General features: G+C 47.3%; 1 protein-coding gene across 1 annotated transcript in view; it reads left to right on the forward strand.

Moving 5' to 3' along the window:
* Positions 1-17,416, forward strand: part of CLGN (calmegin) — a 28,252-nt gene extending 10,836 nt beyond the window's left edge. Inside the window, exons 4-15 of the mRNA XM_056119095.1 lie at positions 445-506; positions 3,451-3,592; positions 5,610-5,691; positions 7,409-7,601; positions 8,841-9,030; positions 9,990-10,103; positions 10,361-10,511; positions 12,092-12,307; positions 13,638-13,763; positions 13,972-14,140; positions 15,476-15,576; positions 17,104-17,416. Coding sequence (XP_055975070.1) covers positions 445-506; positions 3,451-3,592; positions 5,610-5,691; positions 7,409-7,601; positions 8,841-9,030; positions 9,990-10,103; positions 10,361-10,511; positions 12,092-12,307; positions 13,638-13,763; positions 13,972-14,140; positions 15,476-15,576; positions 17,104-17,184 — 1,627 coding nt within the window. The 3' untranslated portion in view covers positions 17,185-17,416. The remainder of the gene's footprint in view (positions 1-444; positions 507-3,450; positions 3,593-5,609; positions 5,692-7,408; positions 7,602-8,840; positions 9,031-9,989; positions 10,104-10,360; positions 10,512-12,091; positions 12,308-13,637; positions 13,764-13,971; positions 14,141-15,475; positions 15,577-17,103) is intronic.
* Positions 17,417-18,282: the final 866 nt, after the last annotated feature.

Here is an 18,282-nt window from a genome sequence, read left to right on the forward strand (position 1 = left end):
AAGCTCAACTTACTGTTATATCCTAAGTAATGGTACAAATAAAAGCTATTATTATAGATACTACCCTAAGAGATATTATTATTTTTTCTGAAAGTCTTTACTACCTTTTTTAAAAATTTTTCAGCAGCAGTGCCCACCCTGCATTTCTTTATTTTTATTTTATTGATGGGGAATTATTTCACAGCTAGAAAATTGAAGATTATAAGTTTATTTTATTGGTGGGGAATTATTTCATAGCTAGAAAATTGAAGATTCTAAGTTTACCTTAACACTAGCCTTGCAGGATAATGTATAGAGACATCCTTATTTAGTCATTTAGCCACTATTCTTGATTTTTTTTTTTAATGCACAGGGACTGTGGGTTGTCTTGTATTGTGTTTTGATGTTGTATTTATGGATTGTTAGTTTTCTTTTTAACGATAAACTTGTTCTCTGTATTTACAGGTGGGTCTTATCGAAAGCAAAGAAAGATGGCATAGAAGACGAGGAGATGTCCATCTATGATGGTAAAGCTTCTCTCTCTACACTGACTGGGGCCAGCCTGAGCCACGTGTGGTGGCTGTTGGGACTCTGGTTCTCGTCAGATAACCTGTGTGGGGCTCAGGCCCCCTGCTCCGTGTTCAGTCCCCTCTGGTCTTGGTGGAATCCCCAGTCATTCCGTCTACATCCCAATTCTTGGGGCGCCACTCCTGGCCAACCGTCTTCTACACCCCTGGGTTTCCCACCCGGGCACCTGGTTCCAGCCCAAAGCGCTGGGCTCCTCCCACCTCCCTCGAGTGTGGACAGGGCCCCACTGCTGTGCCACTGTGGTTGGTTGGCATGGGTTTGCTGGGCGGGTCTGCGTGGAAGTTTCACACACACACACACACACACACACACACACACACACACACAATGCTTATCGTCTCAGCCCTTCCAGAGAAAGGAGTCATTCCCCCAGCACAGCCAAGCTTCAGGGCACAGCACGGCCTAGAATGGTCATGCAAATAGACCCTGTCCAACAGAATGCCCGGCTTAACGCCTCTGACCTACCAGGGGCAGCGCACAACTGGCCATAACATTGAGGGAGCCTTTGCTTCACGTTTGAATTTTAGAAGAAGCCACTGGTGGGAGGTTTTAAAATGAAGATGCAGCTACTTTGTCTCCCTCTCACTGGATAAAAATGGTTTGTAGTATTTTCCTGCAGCTTAAAATAAAAACCCGTGTGAGTTAGCCACTATCAAACTTCTTAGCGCCCCAGTTGAGTGTCTGTAGTCTTAGTAAATGCGAATATCCCTAAAAGTCCATTTTTAGCATATTAGATTTAGTGGTGTTGGCCGATTTTTCAGCTCCTTGGAAGCAATGTTGAAGATAGGGGATCTTGTAAAGTTCTAGGTGCTAAAATGGGATTTTGGATTTTGGTACTTGCAGTGCTGGCTGTAGAATAATTGAGGCCAATACGTGATCTCTTTGCAGGAATATTTCGTATTTAGTGTAGTTGGCCACAGCTTTTGTTAAGCACCACATGAGTAAAAGTTATTCCTAGGCAAATCTGAATGAAAGGGCAAGTCCTAGGGAAAAATGGGTTTGTATTTGGAGGAATAAAAAGGTTTTCCTGGGCTGGAGCGATAGCACAGCGGTAGGGCGTTTGCCTTGCACGCAGCCAACATGGCCGACCTGAGTTCGATTCCTCTGCCCCTCTCGGAGAGCCCGGCAAGCTACCGAGAGTATCTCGCCCGCACAGCAGAGCCTGGCAAGCTCCCCATGACGTATTCGATATGCCAAACACAGTAACAACAAGTCTCCAATGGAGACATTACTGGGCCCGCTCGAGCAAATCGATGATCAACGGGAGGGCCTTTACTTTACTTTACTTTACTTTACTTTACTTTACTTTACTTTACAAAGGTTTTCAGATAAAGTTATTAACAAAAGAATAGATGCCATAAATACCAGTGCATAAGCAACCCACTCTCAGGCTATCTTATAAAACCATGTAAATTCTTTATAAAAAATTTTACTTATACTCGACTTTATATTACCTGGTCTAGTCTGGAGCTGGGGGAACTTACAAATAGAAAATGATTATGTAAGTTTGAAAAAAAACCTCTCATCAGAGAATAGTGTTGCCACAAGTTTTCTAAAATGAAGTGCTGGACACTCACTTTGCCATTCTCCCAGCGTGCATTCTCCCATTGTACAAGGCAGCTGGGCTTAAACTCGATGGCCAGTTTCCTGAACAGCCTAAACAGAACGTTTTAGTTCTTAAAGCAGAGTGTTTTGTTCAAACCATAGGTAAATTGTGATAATACAACTTGATGTGAGAGAAGTCAAATTCAACCTTTAAAGAAAAATATAGTGTAATTAAATTAGGGGAGGGGAATAGGGAAAGAAGAAAACTGAAAATTAAAAAAAAAAACGCACCTCCATTAAAAATTCCCATGAAAGCAAGACACTACAGAATGTGTCTGGCACTGTTCCATATGGACCACATGCTGGAAGGGTGCCTGGCGCTGCAGGCACTGGTGCCAGGCTGGGCTCTCTGTGAGGTCGGGGCTGCAGTTAGCGTTTCGGAAAGGAAGGAAAAGTGGAGAGCATCCGGGGCTCCCAAGCACCCTTTCCTGAGTGTTGCGATCTGACACACTGTCTGAAATCCGTCCACTTTTGCTAAATTGAGTTTTTCAATAGTTACCTGTTATTTCTGAAAACTAGAGTATTTTATGCAAATTATATGAGGTGGCTCTTTGCCACAGAGAGGAAAGGAGAAAAGTCTCGCACACACGTTTGGCCTCGCTCTGCGTGGAATGCTGCTTTGGGTTTGATTTCAGGAGCTTGTTCCTGACATTAACTGCAGGAAATCTCGGGCCCGGCCAAGGTCCAGCTTAGCAGTAGCCAGTGCCCACTGCGGGTGAGCGCTGAGTCTGCGAATGCCGATGGACTGTCCCCTTGCCTGGAAATGGGCTGCAGTTTGTGTTCCTGGGATGTGCCATTGTCAAGATGAAATTCCAATCTCTCCAATCACTTCAGCACAGGAAGAAGAGCAGCCCAAATGCCACACAGTTAGAAATCAATAGGCCTGGGCAAAAGGCTCATTTTGTGTCATGGATACTCCTTGTCTCATGTATAAAGTTTTGATATTTTAAAAAAAGCAGTGGTGTTAGATCCTAACATGTCAGACAAAACACTCACCAGAGAACAAACCAAGCCTTATGAGATATAAGGCCAGCCTTCTATCTTCAGGCAGACACTGCAGTGTTGGGCATTTGCTCATTTCCTATAATTTCAGTTAAGAACATGAAAGCACTTTCTGAAAAGGAGTCAGGTATCCCTGCAGCTGTGGAAATATCCTGATTGAGATCTTTCAATTTGTTTCTCCCAGATCAGTCGTGAAAAAAATGTTATTAGTTACAGTGCTGGTGATTAGAGTCAGTCTGTCTTGTTTCTGTTTGATCACTTTGCTTTCTATTTTAGGAAGATGGGAAATAGAAGAACTGAAAGAGAACCGAGTGCCTGGTGACAGAGGACTGGTGCTGAAGTCACGAGCCAAGCACCATGCAATATCTGCTATATTAGCAAAACCCTTTATTTTTGCCGATGAACCTTTGATAGTTCAGTAAGTTTTATTAGGCTCTTAAATACTTTCTCTGAAATTCTGTCACTTTTGTTAAGTTGGATTTTGTACATAGCTTGTGTATGCAGGACTGCTAGGTATAAAAATCCAGATTTTCCCTGTTATTATCACTACAATACACAATGCATGTGTATGTAGGAGTATCCTGAGGTTTTAAGTGAAAACTAGGTTAGAATAAATATTACATACATATGCTTTAACATGCAGAATTCTTCCTCCATAAATTCTTCAGTGCATATTAAAATCATTTTGACTTTTTTTAAAAAATTACTTGCTATTGAGTTTTCAGCCTCACATTCAAAAAGGAATTATAACTCTTGCTGTTCAATTAGCGGTAGGAGTCCAGGAAGCTAATTTATTTAACGAAGAAATACAACGGCTAGCCTTTCAAGTGAAGAGACCTCTTCAAGGGTACATGCCATCATGGACAGCCTCCTTCCCCTCGGAGGACAGGGCCAGTTTTATTTTGAAATTGCTTGCATGCATCCTGCTACATCCAGTGTAAACTATTCAAGCTTGTTTTACCTGTGCTAGTATAAAACCAGAATAGAGCTATACAAGTACAGTTACAGTGCAATAAAATTTGAATTAAAAAAACAAGGAGGAAATATATAAATGTTACTTCTGAGTGATAGCACAGCGGGTAGGGCATTTGCCTTGCATGCAGCTGACCCAGGTTTGATTCCTCCATCCCTCTCGGAGAGTCCGGCAAGCTACCAAGAGTATCCCGCCCGCATGGCAGAGCCTGGCAAGCTCCCCGTGACGTATTCGATATGCCAAACACAGTAACAACAAGCCTCACAATGGAGATGTTACTGGTGCCCGCTCAAGCAAATCAATGAACAATGGGAGGACAGTGCCCTCTGCTCTTGTTTTTATTTTTCTTTGCAATGAAGCGTGTTTTAGTTAAGGTGTGTATGCACTGTAGTACTGTAGCACTGTCCTCCCGTTGTTCATTGATTTGCTCGAGCGGGCCCAGTAACGTCTCCATTATGAGACTTGTTGTTACTGTGCTTGGCATATCGAACATGCCACAGGGAGCTTGCCAGGCTTTGCCGTGCAGGCGAGATACTCTCGGTAGCTTGCCGGGCTCTCCAGGAGGGACGGAAGAATCAAACCCGGGCCGGCCGGGTTGGCCGCGTGCAAGGCAAACACCCTACCACTGTGCTACAACTCCAGCCCTAGGTGTGTATAGTGTCCTTTTTTGACACTTGAGCAGAGTAGGGTAAACATTACTTTCATATGCCCTGGGACACCAAACAATGAGTGTCACTCGCTTAATGGAGACATCTGCTTTACGGCGCCTGGATCTGAATTCAAAGTAGTTGTATTTGGGCTTCATTATTTATCATTATTCAAGCTTGGTTTTTCTCATTTCTTGAAAGTCTGTAGGTTGTAGTATTCTGCTGGACCATAAAATAAGACAGTATAATTTTCTGATTTGAATGTTGGTGACCTTAAGAAAAGGGTCTCTTTCATGTTAACAAATATAATACTTAAAAAGGAATCAAATTTCTGATTTTGGCCATAATGTGAATTACCGCTTGCCAGGTAAGCCAAAGATAGCTTGAAAGTTAGAAGCAAAGATAGGAAAATAAGTCTAAAATTTATTAAAGCAGATACTAAATTACTGGCATCCAGAGAACCAGGAGGAACCGGTTTGAGGTCTTTATGTGTTTGAAAAGAGAAGTAATGGAAGTCTTTGTCTTCTCTTAATTTTTGTAACATGAAACAAAGGGGATTAATAAGATAAAGATGCTATCTCTCAAGTACTGTGAATATAATTTAAGATTTCATGACAACTTTTAAGCTGGGTCTCCCAAATTGGTGCATGTTGAAATGTGGGTGCATTATGCGATCCCCCAGACTCTGTGGGGGCCTCTGGTGAGGTTAAAAGTTCCTATTTAAATGAATCGATGAAAGTGAACTCAGGTCTTGAAGTGCTGTCCATCTGTCCTCTGCAGTTATCAGCAGTCTGATTCTTTCTCCCTTTATTTAGATATGAAGTGAATTTTCAAGACGGTATTGACTGTGGCGGTGCATACATTAAACTCCTAGCAGACACTGACGATTTGAATCTGGTATGCTATTTTAATGTTTACGGAAACCTTATCAATGCCTCAAGTATATTTAAGGGGTCATTAGAGAAGTTAAAAGGGTCCTTCTCAACTGAGCTTAGGGAATCTTGCCCCAGCCTGAGCGAGTAACTTCCTACTGTGACTTGCGAGCATCTGTCTGTAAATCAGTCACAACATCAAAGAGACCTTTGCCACATTTATAAGTTACAAGTAACACGAAGCCTCTCCATGTCACTGAAATCTCGGCCTAGAGTGGGTTTCTTCGCCGAGTGCAGTTCATGCACTTATTCAGAGTAGGACAAAGCCACAGAACGAAATGCCTGAGGGAGACCAAGAGTGGCAGGGGCATCAGGGGGCCGTATGCCATGGAGACCTTGCTCAGGACTTCTTCTGCAATGCTGTCAGGGTTTCTGCGAGGGCAGAGGTCGGTCAGTGAGCCGTGGGCAGGCAGCTGGCCAATGTGTGTGGGCACCCACTGGGCGCAGGGGGAGAGTGGCCCCGTTTCTGGTAGGCCTGGAAGCTACAAAGATTAAAATCCAGCACTGAGTGTTTCTAACCTGATGTGCTGTACCAAGGCTCTGGAGAAGCCTTAGGCAGAGCTGCCGGCCATTACCCAGTGTGGCAGTGAGGAGGCCGGGCCGAAGAGTGGACGTGCCCAGGAGCTTGGAGTCTTCCTCGTGCCGGCCTGTCAGATGCCGTAGTAGCACCACGGGGGCTTGTTTCTGGGTCTGTTTTGGTGGGTGGATCTCATTCCACTGTGGGTTCAGGAGCAGCATTTTCTGGTGTCTTCCAGAAAAACTGTCAATAGGGCGATCACCGTAGGGCTTCTTGCAGGGACAGTGCTCTCTCACGTGGAGGTCAGGGCCCACTGGAAACTCGCGTGTGTGTATGTGTGTGTAAATGTGTGTGTATGTTTATGTGTGTGTGTGCGTGAGAGAGAGAGAGAGAGAGAGAGAGAGAGAGAGAGAGCATTTGCTGTGCTATCACTCCAGCACCTTCATTAGTAATTCTTGGCCAATTGGGCCATTAGTTCAGTGTGTGTGTGTATGTGTGTGTGTGTGTGTGTGTGTGTGTGTGTGTGTGTGTTTTGGGTCACTCCTGGTCACTCCTGGTCAGGGGAGCACATGGGGTGCCAGGGATTGAATTCCGGTTGGATGTGTGCCAGGCAAATGCCCTCCTGGCGGTGCTATTGCTCCAGCACCACCTCTGGCAATTCTTGGCTAATTGGGCCATGAGTTCAAATATCGGGCCAGAGGATACAATGGTGCTTTGGCCCTGCGGTGCTGCAGATGTCCAGAGGTGCACCTGGCCAGGCTCAGGTGACCGTGTGGTGCTGGAACTCGGACTCAGGGCAGGTGCATTTGGGACGAGCACCTTGACGTCTCCTGACCCTGGACATGTTAGTGCCAAGACCGTAGGTTTGCCCTGTGCGTGACTCAGTTGCGACAGTGCAGATGGATCCAAGTCACCAGAGCTCTGGAGGGTGCTGCCAGGGCGCTCACAGTCCCCCATCTCCAGGAAGGGGGCAGAATGGGCTCTGGGACGTGCGTTTTGCCGGGGAAAGGTGTCATTTTCCTATACCTACACCTGCTTGGGTCACTTGTGTCAAGGATTCTTAGCTTTTGCCCATTGGTATAAGCCACCCGTTGTTGGGTAGAATAGAGGAGTTCCTGAAATACTCTAGTTGTGGACTAATCCCAATACTCGTCTCTCTTTGAAGGAAAACTTTTATGATAAAACATCTTACACCATTATGTTTGGACCAGATAAGTGTGGCGAAGATTATAAACTTCATTTTATCTTCAGACATAAACATCCCCAGACTGGAGTTTTTGAAGAGAAGCATGCCAGGCCTCCAGAGACGGACCTTAAAAAGTTCTTCACAGACAAGAAGACTCACCTCTATACCCTTGGTATGTCCTTCCAGCTCACTCACCCGAGCTGCTGCTCCCTGGGACTTCCTGGCGTGCTCCGGGGAGACGGGCACTCTGCTCCCCTCCGGCATTCATCCTCTTAAGAAAACACTTTAGCCCTTACCCTTGGGCACCCAAGTGTTTTCTCTTGGTGGTGGTGATCCAGTCTTGTGTCACAGCGGCTGCCGAGTAGGTCAGAAGCCTTAGGACAGGGAGAAGAGGAGGGCGAGAACATGGAGCGTTCCTGCAGTCTGTCCCACAAACGCCTTTAGTCGATGTCGCTACTAATCATTTGACAAAAGCCTGGACATTGGTTTTCTGGTTTTCAAGCCAAGGCGAAGCGCCTTCTCCCCTGCACCGTGTCTCCAGCCCGCCCCTCAGAGTGGGACCCCGTGGCCGGCATGATCCAAAGCCTGTTGATTACCCTAGTTTATGAAAGGCAGCGAGCAGGCAGTTGTTCTCATTTAACAGCCTTCCCAGATGAACTGTGTGTAGGAAATGCACATTAAACATGCAGGGTGAGGAAGTATGGGCCCAGTAACTTAAAGAAAAAATTTTAATTGAGTCACAGTGATATATAGTTAAAAAATTGTTTATGATTGGGTTTCAGTCATACAATGTTTCAATACCCGTCCCATCACCAGTGCACATTTCCCACCACCAGTGTCCTCTCTCTCTCTCTCTCTCTCTCTTTCTCTCTCTCTCTCTCTCTCTCTCTCTCTCCTTTTGGGCGTTATTCATTTTGCAATACAGATACTGAAAGGTTATCAGATAAATCCCTTTACCTGCTTTCAACACTAAGTTCCTGTCCAACGTGATCATTTCCAATGGGCCAAATAACTTAACTCACCAGTGAGTCAGGAAAAAAAATTTTTTTTGCTGTGTACTTGCAAACATTTTCAATTTGAGATGTTCCCCCCCCCTAAGATCTGTAAATATTAAAAAAGTGATTGAGTTGTACTCTACAGGAAAGAGTAAAGGTGACTGGTCCTGTACTGAGTTAGCTGTTGGGTATGTTTTACTTTAAAATGAATAACGCTTTTTTATTTTTACTTAAAATTATTTTTAATTTTAGAAGGCATCGTAGCTGGTGATCACCATGCAGTTTGACTTAGCACATTGGTATTGTTCCGCTTCTAGTTTGAAGAAAAGTTTATCCATGATATTTAGTTGTAGTTTATTTATAAGACTTGTCTAAATGTCCCTGCAGTGTGGTAATGTATTTAAATTGGTCTCTAGTGATGAATCCAGATGACACGTTTGAGATATTAATTGATCAAATAGTCGTGAATAAGGGGAGCCTGCTAGAAGACGTGGTTCCACCTATTAATCCCCCCAAAGAAATTGAAGACCCCATGGACAAGAAACCTCACGACTGGGACGACAGAGCCAAAATCCCCGACCCCAAGGCCGTCAAGCCAGATGACTGGTGAGCAGGGGCCTGACGCAGAGCAGGGGTGGCCAGCTGGAAGTGGGGGGCGCGTGTGTATGACCCACCACACCCAGCAGCAGGCAAGCAGGGATTGCCCCTGGCTGGGCACAGGGAACCCTGGAGGGCACCAGGACGTAGCCCGGGTCAGCCATGTACAAGGCGGCGCTTACACATTTAAACATATATTAAAACCACTGAGACTCTTTAGGGGTAAAACGCTTTCCTAAAATGGACTACTTTTATACCTTTAAAGTATATGTTTTATGACTTTAATATCTGAATTGAATTGCCTTTTCTTTTTTTCATTTATTTTTAAACTTCCTGTGCTTCAGGGAAAACGTTGGAACAAAAACACCAGCAGTGTTATTTGTGTGCAAATTTTATACAGTTGCAGTATTTTCAGTTTATTACCTGGTTTTGAAATGACCACATGCCTAGCAGCTTATATACATAGGATTCACTCGTGCCTCTGGTTAAGCTGGCTTAACCACAGCATTTTCGTTTGCTGAGTGCTTGTTCGGTTGCTGTTCTCCAGAACTCCAGCCACTTTCGATGACAGAAATGCTCAGTTCCCGTAACCTGAGCTCAGGTAAAGAGAGGAACTGGGTTTCTCTCTCATTCACCAAAATAATTTTTGTCCAGCAGATAGGTTTTGTGGTGTCTCCACGTAGACCTTATTACCTTCATTCACATAGATACATTTAAAAGCCGGTTGTTTGGGGACTCTAGCTGGACAGCTCTCTTCCCAGTTCCTGGGGGCCTGGAGGTGGGAGGCAGCTCTGGGGCTGCCTCGCAAACACCCACACTAGCAGACTGGAGTGCTAAGTGCCAGGAGTACTGGGGGTGTTATTGCAAAGAGAGAAGGGCAGTGCAGATGGTAGGGACCTTCTGCATTTTGGGGCGTGCATCTTACACATCCCGGTAACTCCCGATGAAAAGCAAATGCTGTTTCCCAGGGATGAAAGTGAACCTGCCCAAATAGAAGACACAAGTGTGACTAAACCGGAGGGCTGGCTTGACGACGAGCCGGAGAACATTCCAGACCCGAAGGCGGAGAAGCCTGACGACTGGTGAGCATTCCTCACCTTCCCATGCCAGTCCCATGCTTCTTTCTTTTTATTGTTTTGAGTGGACAGGGGGCACACCTGGCGGTGCCCAGGGTCAGGGGTTACTCCTGGCAGGTCGGGGGACAGGGGGGATGCCAGGGATTGACTCCAGGCAAGCGCCCCTCCAGCTGCCCTGTCGCTCCGGCCCCTCTTCTTGCCGCTGGTGCCGGTGACCGCCCGGAGCAGCCAGAGCACTGTCTGCTGTGTTCTCCTGCCCCAAGGAACGAGGACATGGACGGCCTGTGGGAGGCGCCTCTCATCGCCAACCCGGCGTGTCACATTGGGTGTGGTGAGTGGAAACCGCCCATGATAGACAACCCAGAGTACAAAGGAATCTGGACGCCTCCCCTGGTGGACAACCCGAGCTACCAGGTAGGTAATGACCATCCATCCACCCCTCCCGAGCAGGTCGACCAGGGCTCCACGTGAGTGGCTCGCATCTCATGCCGATGTGTCAACCCAGGGTGACTGGATGTGACCATCTCAGCCACCCAAAGTCAGACACTCCAGTTGATACATATATATTACACGTGTTTTTATTGAAGGATGGGCTACCCCCGGCGGTGCTCAGGGATCATTCCTGGTGGGGCTCAGGGAACATATGGGGTGTTGGGAACCAAACCTGTGTTGACCCCATTGCAAGACAGGCACCTTCCCCACTGTGCTGTCACTCCAGCTCCTCCAATTCGTTTACATTTCTCTTTTTTTGCCTTTTGGGTCACACCCAGCGATGCTCAAGGGTCACTCCTGGCTCTGCACTCAGGAATTAATCCTGGCGGTGTTTGGGGGACCATGGGATCGAACCCAGGTCAGCTGTGTGCAAAGCAAACGCCCTACCTGCTGTGCTGTCGCTCAGGCCCCCATTTACATTTTATTTACTTATTTATATATTTTTTGCTTTTGGGGGTCACACCTGGCGATGCACAGGGGTTCCTCCTGGCTCTGCACTCAGGAGTCACTCCTGGCGGTGCTCAGGGGACCATATGGGATACTGGGAATCGAACCCGGGGGGCCACGTGCAAGGCAAACGCCCTACCTCCTGTGCTATCTCTCCAGCCCCCGCCCCATTTACATTTTAAAAGTAAATCCTTCTTCTTGTTTTCTGAGCAGAATATTATAAGAATTGAGGACCTGTCACCTCAAGTTCTTTTTTATTGTTAGATACAGAAGTGAGTTCTGGTCAAGAGTAACTTGGGGGAGGATCCACTGAGTAACGATGCTTGTGTTTGATTACGTACAAAGTGTTCCCTCCCATCCTCCCATCCTCTAGTGCTGTTAAAATCTGGATTTTTCCTAAGGTGGACCAGATATCTATTGCCCCCCCCACCCCTAGATTTTTGCAGTACCCTGTGATACCTATTTCCCCCAGTAGTTTTATATCCCGCTAGTTAGTCTCTGGCCTTGTCTAGCCAGCGGGGGTCTGTATGCAGCACACACGGTCAGCCTCCGCTGAGGTTCTGCTTCACAAGAATGATGGTGCAGGTATGTTTCAGGGACTGCGTGTTTGCTGGCTGGACACTCCCTCACCCAGACCTGTACCTGGCCCAGGCTCCATCCTGGGGGTACACTGGGTCAGGTGGGGGGCAGGGAGGGTCTGCATACTCGACTTCACTGACTCTCATCACTCGAGACCTAACGCTATCAATTTCATGTTGACTGATTGTGTGCCTGTGATCAAGAGGAATTAAAGATGAGACCTGTCACGGGCAGACAGTGAAGGATTTGGCCCCTGTGGGGCCACACACGTGCTCATGGGACTGTGTGGGATTTCCCCATTGCTCTTTCTAGACATATTTACGGTGATTTTCATAGGGTGTCAGTATACCAAGTGAAAAAAAAATGTTTATGGCTAACGAATGAACTTGGATGCACTGGATTTTCCTTAGCTTGTGTCCCCACTGTCAGGGGGATGACTGCGTCTGACAACGTCACTGACTGACCCTTTCCCCTAGGGAGTGTGGAGCCCTCGGAAGATCCCCAACCCAGACTATTTCGAAGACGACCATCCGTTTCTTCTCACTGCTTTCCGGGCCCTTGGTTTAGAGCTGTGGTCGATGACCTCCGATATCTACTTTGATAACTTTATTATCTGTTCCGAAAGAGAAGTGGCAGATCGTTGGGCCATGGATGGCTGGGGAGTGAAGAGGAGGATCGCTCATGCAAATGAGGTACGTAGCGTGCTGCCCTCTGGGACGGCTAGACAAGGTGCCACCATGCCAGGGAGCATGTCGAGGCTCACTCATGTAGACAGGAGAGTTGGTTTCAGTTTAAACTGTACATTGAACTGTACATATATACACACATATATGTACATCTATGCTTCATGTCACTCATTAAATTATAACAACTTTCATGGGATCTGATGCCTTCTTGCTGTTTATAAAAATGAGGTGAATTCCCTTTACCATCTTGTCAACCCAAAGCCTAAAAGAACAGTCATCGAAATGATTTTGATTCATTTTAACTGCTTTTTATCTCAGGGGAGTGCAAAGAACTTTTAATTTTTTTTTAAGTACAAGCTTATCTCCACCCCCAACTTAACACTGTATAAAGTAAAGCTGAGTATTTCAACAAAATCATATTGGAGGATATATCTTTAAAAATCAAGTTATTGGCACTGGAGAGATAGTACAGGGGTTAAAGTGTTTGCCTTGCATGTGGCTGACCCGCACCCTGAGAGCACTGCTAGGAGTGATCTTGGAGCATAGAGTCAGAAGTAAGCCCTGAGTACCGCTGGGTGTGGTCCCAAAACAAAAACTAAAAGATCAATCACTGTAAGGAAAAATTTGTTCCTTACATCTACGTTTTGTTTCTTTGAACTTTAGAAAAAATGTGGAAATGCAAAGTAAAAATAGAGAGGTTCTCTTTTTGTAGGTGACACCTGTCTCTGTACTCACTAATCACCCAGGGAACCATATGGGATGCTGGGGATCGAATCTAGGTTGGCTAGCAGGGCCAGCAAGGCCAGCGTCCTGCCCGCTGTGCTATGGCTCTGGCCCCAGGAGGGTTCTCATTCTGAAACTCTTAAAACGTTTCATGGTTAGAAAGATTGGAGTTTTGTTTTCTTTCTGTTATGGGGCCAGTGCTCAGGAGCCACTCCTGGCTCTGTGCTCAAGGTTTGCTCCCAGAGGTCCTCGGGGGGACCCATAAAGCAGAGTTGGCTCGTTGAGCTCTCTCCATCCCAGTTAGGTTTTAATAAGCCCAAAAGTTTCAAGTGCTGTATAGATGGGGGAGGAGAGGATGAGGGGGTACAGAGAGGTGGGGGAAGGGGGTGTGCAAAAAAAAATGGTCATTTATCCGAGTCAGAAGATTAAATTTCCACCTAGAGCCAGACTTCAGTGTGTGGTGAGTTTCAAACCACTCCAGGGTCCAGCTTACGCCCTGCGGTTCCTGCTGCGGCCAGGCGTGGAGAGAGGCGAGCTGTGTGTGGGCAGCCTTTGCTCGATGGGATCCCTGGAGGAGGCCGGGGTGTCCCAGTGGCTCTGCTCTCGCCCGCAGCCCGGCGTGCTGAAGCAGTTGGTGGCCGCTGCCGAGGACCGCCCGTGGCTGTGGCTCATTTACTTGGTGACAACGGGACTTCCTGTCGTCCTCATCACTCTGTTCTGCTGGCCCAGAAAGGTCAAGGTAGGCGGGATGAGCTTCCTCCCCTTGAAAAAGACGTGCCCAAGTGCGCACACCCTCGGTCGTGAGTCGAGCAAGTGATTCTCCAGCCTAATCACCCAAGTCCCCATGGCCCTCGACCGCTGGATGCTGGGGCCGGGCGTGGCATCACCGGTGGCAGAAACGACGCTAATGGCATGTTGCGGAAACTGCTTGTGTTCAACCCCCACAGAAAAAATACGAAGAGGTCGAGTATAAGAAAGTGGACACCTGCAGGCCACAGACCAAGGGCGCCCTGGAGCAGGAGGTGACGGAGGTGGGAGAGGAGAAGGCCGACCTGGAGAAGCCGGAGGACTTGGAAGAGGACAGAAAGCCAAGGGATGGAGAAGCTGTTGAACAAGGTTAAGCCCGTGATGATGCTGTGTAGACCCGAAACCCAGTTCTCGGGGGTCTGCAATGCAGGACGCCCAGATCTGGTTATTGTCCCCTGAGCACTCCTGGGGGTGAGCCCGGAGCACAGAGCCCTGAGCAGTTCCCCGAGCACCCCCAGGCGTGGCCCAAAAGCCACACACACAAATCAGGGGCAGGGGGAGCGAGTTCAGTGGCCGAGCACCTGCTCTGCTCACGGGGAGCAACACACACACACACACAAACACACAAACACACACACACACAAGCACCAGATGGACGGGCAACTACTGACCACACACACAGCCTGGCCCTTGCTGGCCGTCCCTGCCCAGGTGGATGACTGGACGGTGCTTCTGTGCTGGGGTCCCTCGGGCTGGGGCCGGGGCCCGCTGCGCACCTCCCAGTCCTGCCTTCCCACTCAGAGCCCTGGGCTGCTGGCAAGACACCTGCAGCTGGCACGGCGGCTGTGGAGCCTGACAGCGCGGAGTCCCCGGAGTCCCCGGTGAGCCCCCCGGTGAGGACCTGCCTGGCTTCGGAGGCTGCAGGTGAGAGGCGCAGGCGCGGGGCAGGAGTGAGGGTGGGGTGGGCCCTGGCACAGCGCATCTTCCCAGAGCGGAGATACAACCCTCCCCTCGGGTGGGGGTGTGGGCGGGGGCGCGAGAGCTGCACTAAGACCCCCATACCCATGTTATGCAGAAATAAAGCTCAGGAAGCCCGACAGCCACAGCACGTCTGCGTCCAGATTGGGTCTTCTGCAGTTTGAATCTAACACTTTTTAAATTTTAACCCACCGATGAAAGATCGGACTTAAAAACTAATTACTGGGGCTGGAGCGATAGTATAGAGTAGGGTGTTTGCCTTGCACGCGGTCGACCTGGGTTCGATCCCCAGCATCCCATATGGTCCCCCGAGCACTGCCAGGAGTAATTCCTGAGTTCACAGCCAGGAGTAACTACTCTGCGTTGCCGAGTGTGACCCCAAAAGAAAAATAAATAAAAATAAACACTAATACTCTAGGATGCCAAGTTTAAATAAACCTCTTACATATATATGTAAACTATTTACTTTTTTTTTAAAAAAAAGCATGCTTTTCATCTAAATGTCAAAGCTTAAAAAAATTCTTTAAGCCTGCCCCTTACCTCTCAACTTCTGATATTTATGAAAATATAGTAAAATGATGTTATGATTTAAAAAAACATTTCTAATGGAACAAAGTTACTTTTATCAATTGGAATTTAAATAAATCCTCCCCTGTTATATGTATTGCTTTTCAACAGCAAAAGTCTAATATACTGACCCTCTGTCATTAATAAAATGTGTTCTAGAAGAGGAAGGTGAACCTGAGGAAAAGAGTGAAGAGGAAATTGAAATCATAGAGGGACAAGAAGAAGGCAATAAGTCAAACAAGTCTGGATCAGAGGATGAGGTAAACAGCTCCCTCTCTTCTCTCTCTCTCTCTCTCTCTCTCTCTCTCTCACACACACACACACACACACACACACACACACACACACTCTTCCTCTCTTCTTGTCTCTCCCTCTTAATCTTTCTCCCTTGGATGAGTGAAAATTTGTCTCTTTGACCTACTGGAGAGTGATGTAAATATTCTGTTCATGTGGAAAAAAAAGTCTCCCAAATGAACATGTTTTATTGTTTAATCATTTTCGAAAGCTTTTTCAGTCCATATACTTGGTCATCATTTCTGAGCTGCTGTGAGTTTTCAAAGTTAGTCTGTAAGTATCAGCGTAGACATGCGCCATCAAGTGCTCTCTTCTGGAGCAGAGTCCTTGGAGCTCGTGGTCGAGTTGCTAAAGACTCAGTGCACCTTTAATAGCATAAACATCTTCCAGACTTTTAATCCATATATATGTAAATATCTGTATTTACATATATATGTTAATAGCACTGCACTGCACTGTAATACTGTCCTCCACTGTTCATCTATTTGCTCGAGCAGGGGACCAGTAACGTCTCCATCGTGAGACTTGTTGTTACTGTTTTTGGCACATTGAATATGCCACAGGGAGCTCGCCAGGCTCTGCCGTGCAGATGGGATACTCTTGGTAGCTTACCGGGCTGTCCGAGAGGGACGAAGGAATCGAACCCGGGTCGGCTGTGTGCAAGGCAAACGCCCTACCCGCTGTGCTAGAAGTCAGGTTTTATGTACAACCTTGGGAAGAATTCTAGCTAGTATAATACCTGCATTTGATTTTTTGGTCATACAGGTTTATACAGTAATGCTCATCTGGGAAGCATAAAACTAAACGGGGAAAATTCTAAACCTAAATTTGATAGTTCCCTTTCCACTTTTTTCAAAGTGCTAGAAGTTCTAAAAATGTCTCTGTGGGGCTAGAGCAGTAACACAGCGGGTAGGGCATTTGCCTTGCACGAGGCCAACCCGGGTTCAATTCCCAGCATCCCATATGGTCTCCTGAGCACCGCCAGGGGTGATTCCTGAGTGCAGAGCAAGGAGTCACCCCTGTGCATGGCCAGGTGTGACCCAAACAGCAAATAAATAAAATAAAAATGTCTCTGCAAAACCACCTTCATAATGCACTCCTCAAATGTTATGCTGAGTAGTTGTTGGTAGTACGCAGGCACCAATCTGTGACACATCAACACTGGTGCACAACATGTTCACTAAATGTCATTTAAGTGTGAGGCACTGGAGGAAGGTGTCGGTTTGTCAATGTGTTAATGCACTCTGGCCGTGATTTTTAAAATCAAAATGGAATCATCACGCAGCTCTTGTCCAGTTGCAAGATCAGACTTGCCCTGGAACTGCAACCATGCCCAAAGAACCACAGGCCAGGGCCATTTCTCGATGGTGGTCTCCAGCTGTGTGGGGGACAGGACAACTCGGGCATGTTGGCTCGAATGTGCATGTAAAGCATGGACTGTCCCCAGCGGGGGGAGCCGGGTGCGAGAGGACGCTTTCTGCTCTGTTTTCCAGATGAAAGAAGCCGATGAGAGCACAGGATCTGGAGACGGGCCGGTGAAGACGGTTCGGAAGAGAAGGGTGCGGAAGGAGTAAGCGACGGCGAGTATTCCCACTCGGGGAGCGCAGCGGGCCAGCCCCACAAAGCCCGGGCGGCCGAACCTGACTCCCCACCCCACCCAGCGTGTTTCTAACTCAGAGCAACTCAACTCAGACATTTATTTTAGGAAAAGAAAACCTCTGAAGTTCCCAGGTACTTTGCTTTTAGAATAAAAGAGACGCGTTACCAATCAGATTTCAATGACTGCTGTCATTAGGAGTTCCCCAGTTTTCAGTTTGGAGGTTTTGTTTTGTACAGAGCGGGGGACGATGCCCACGGCTTCCTATCGGTTACGGCATGTCCTCTTGACGGCGATGCGACACTTAGCGCTGCTGGCCCTCCTCAGACGAGGGCGCCTTCGCTGTACAGAGCTGCCTGCAATAAAGTTTGTGTGGTTGTTTGAGTCTATGAACCGTCGCGAGTCTTGTCTGCCACCCACATGACCTAGTCTGGATGCAGTTAGCAGGAGGGTCCCGGGCCACTTCAAACCAGAGATTCCTCGAGAGAGGTGCTTGGTGATGAGAAATGCATTGAAAAGCACAATTTTTTTAAAAAAATTTTTACTAGTGAAACACCATGAGGTACAGTTGTAGACTTACAAATTTTTGTGCTTGGGTTATATAGCATCCATATGATCAAATTTAATACAATGATCAAATATCCATCCCTCCACCAGTACCCATTTTCCACCACCATGGATCCCAGTATCCCTCCTACCCCCATCCCCCCCATCCCACCCTGCCTCTGTGGCAGGGCATTCCCTTTTGTTCTATCTCTCCTTTTGGGTGTTGTGGTCTGTGAAATGCACAATTTTTTAAATTTATTTATTTTACTGAACCACCGTGAGATACAGTTACAAAGCTTTCATGTTTGAGATTCAGTCATCAACGATCGAACACCCATCCCTCCACCAGGGCAAACTTTCTACCACCAAGTCCCCAGTATCCTCCCCTCCTCCCCATTCCAGTCCTCACCCTGCCTCTATGGCAGACAATTTCTCAGATACTCTCTAATTTTGTGCATGAAATGCACAATTTTGGGGGGGAGAGGGTCACACCCGGCGATGCACAGGGGTTACTCCTGGCTCTGCACTC

Source organism: Sorex fumeus, unplaced genomic scaffold, assembly GCF_029834395.1.
Source record: "Sorex fumeus unplaced genomic scaffold, SorFum_2.1 ptg000039l, whole genome shotgun sequence".
NCBI classification, from domain to species: Eukaryota; Metazoa; Chordata; class Mammalia; order Eulipotyphla; family Soricidae; genus Sorex; species Sorex fumeus.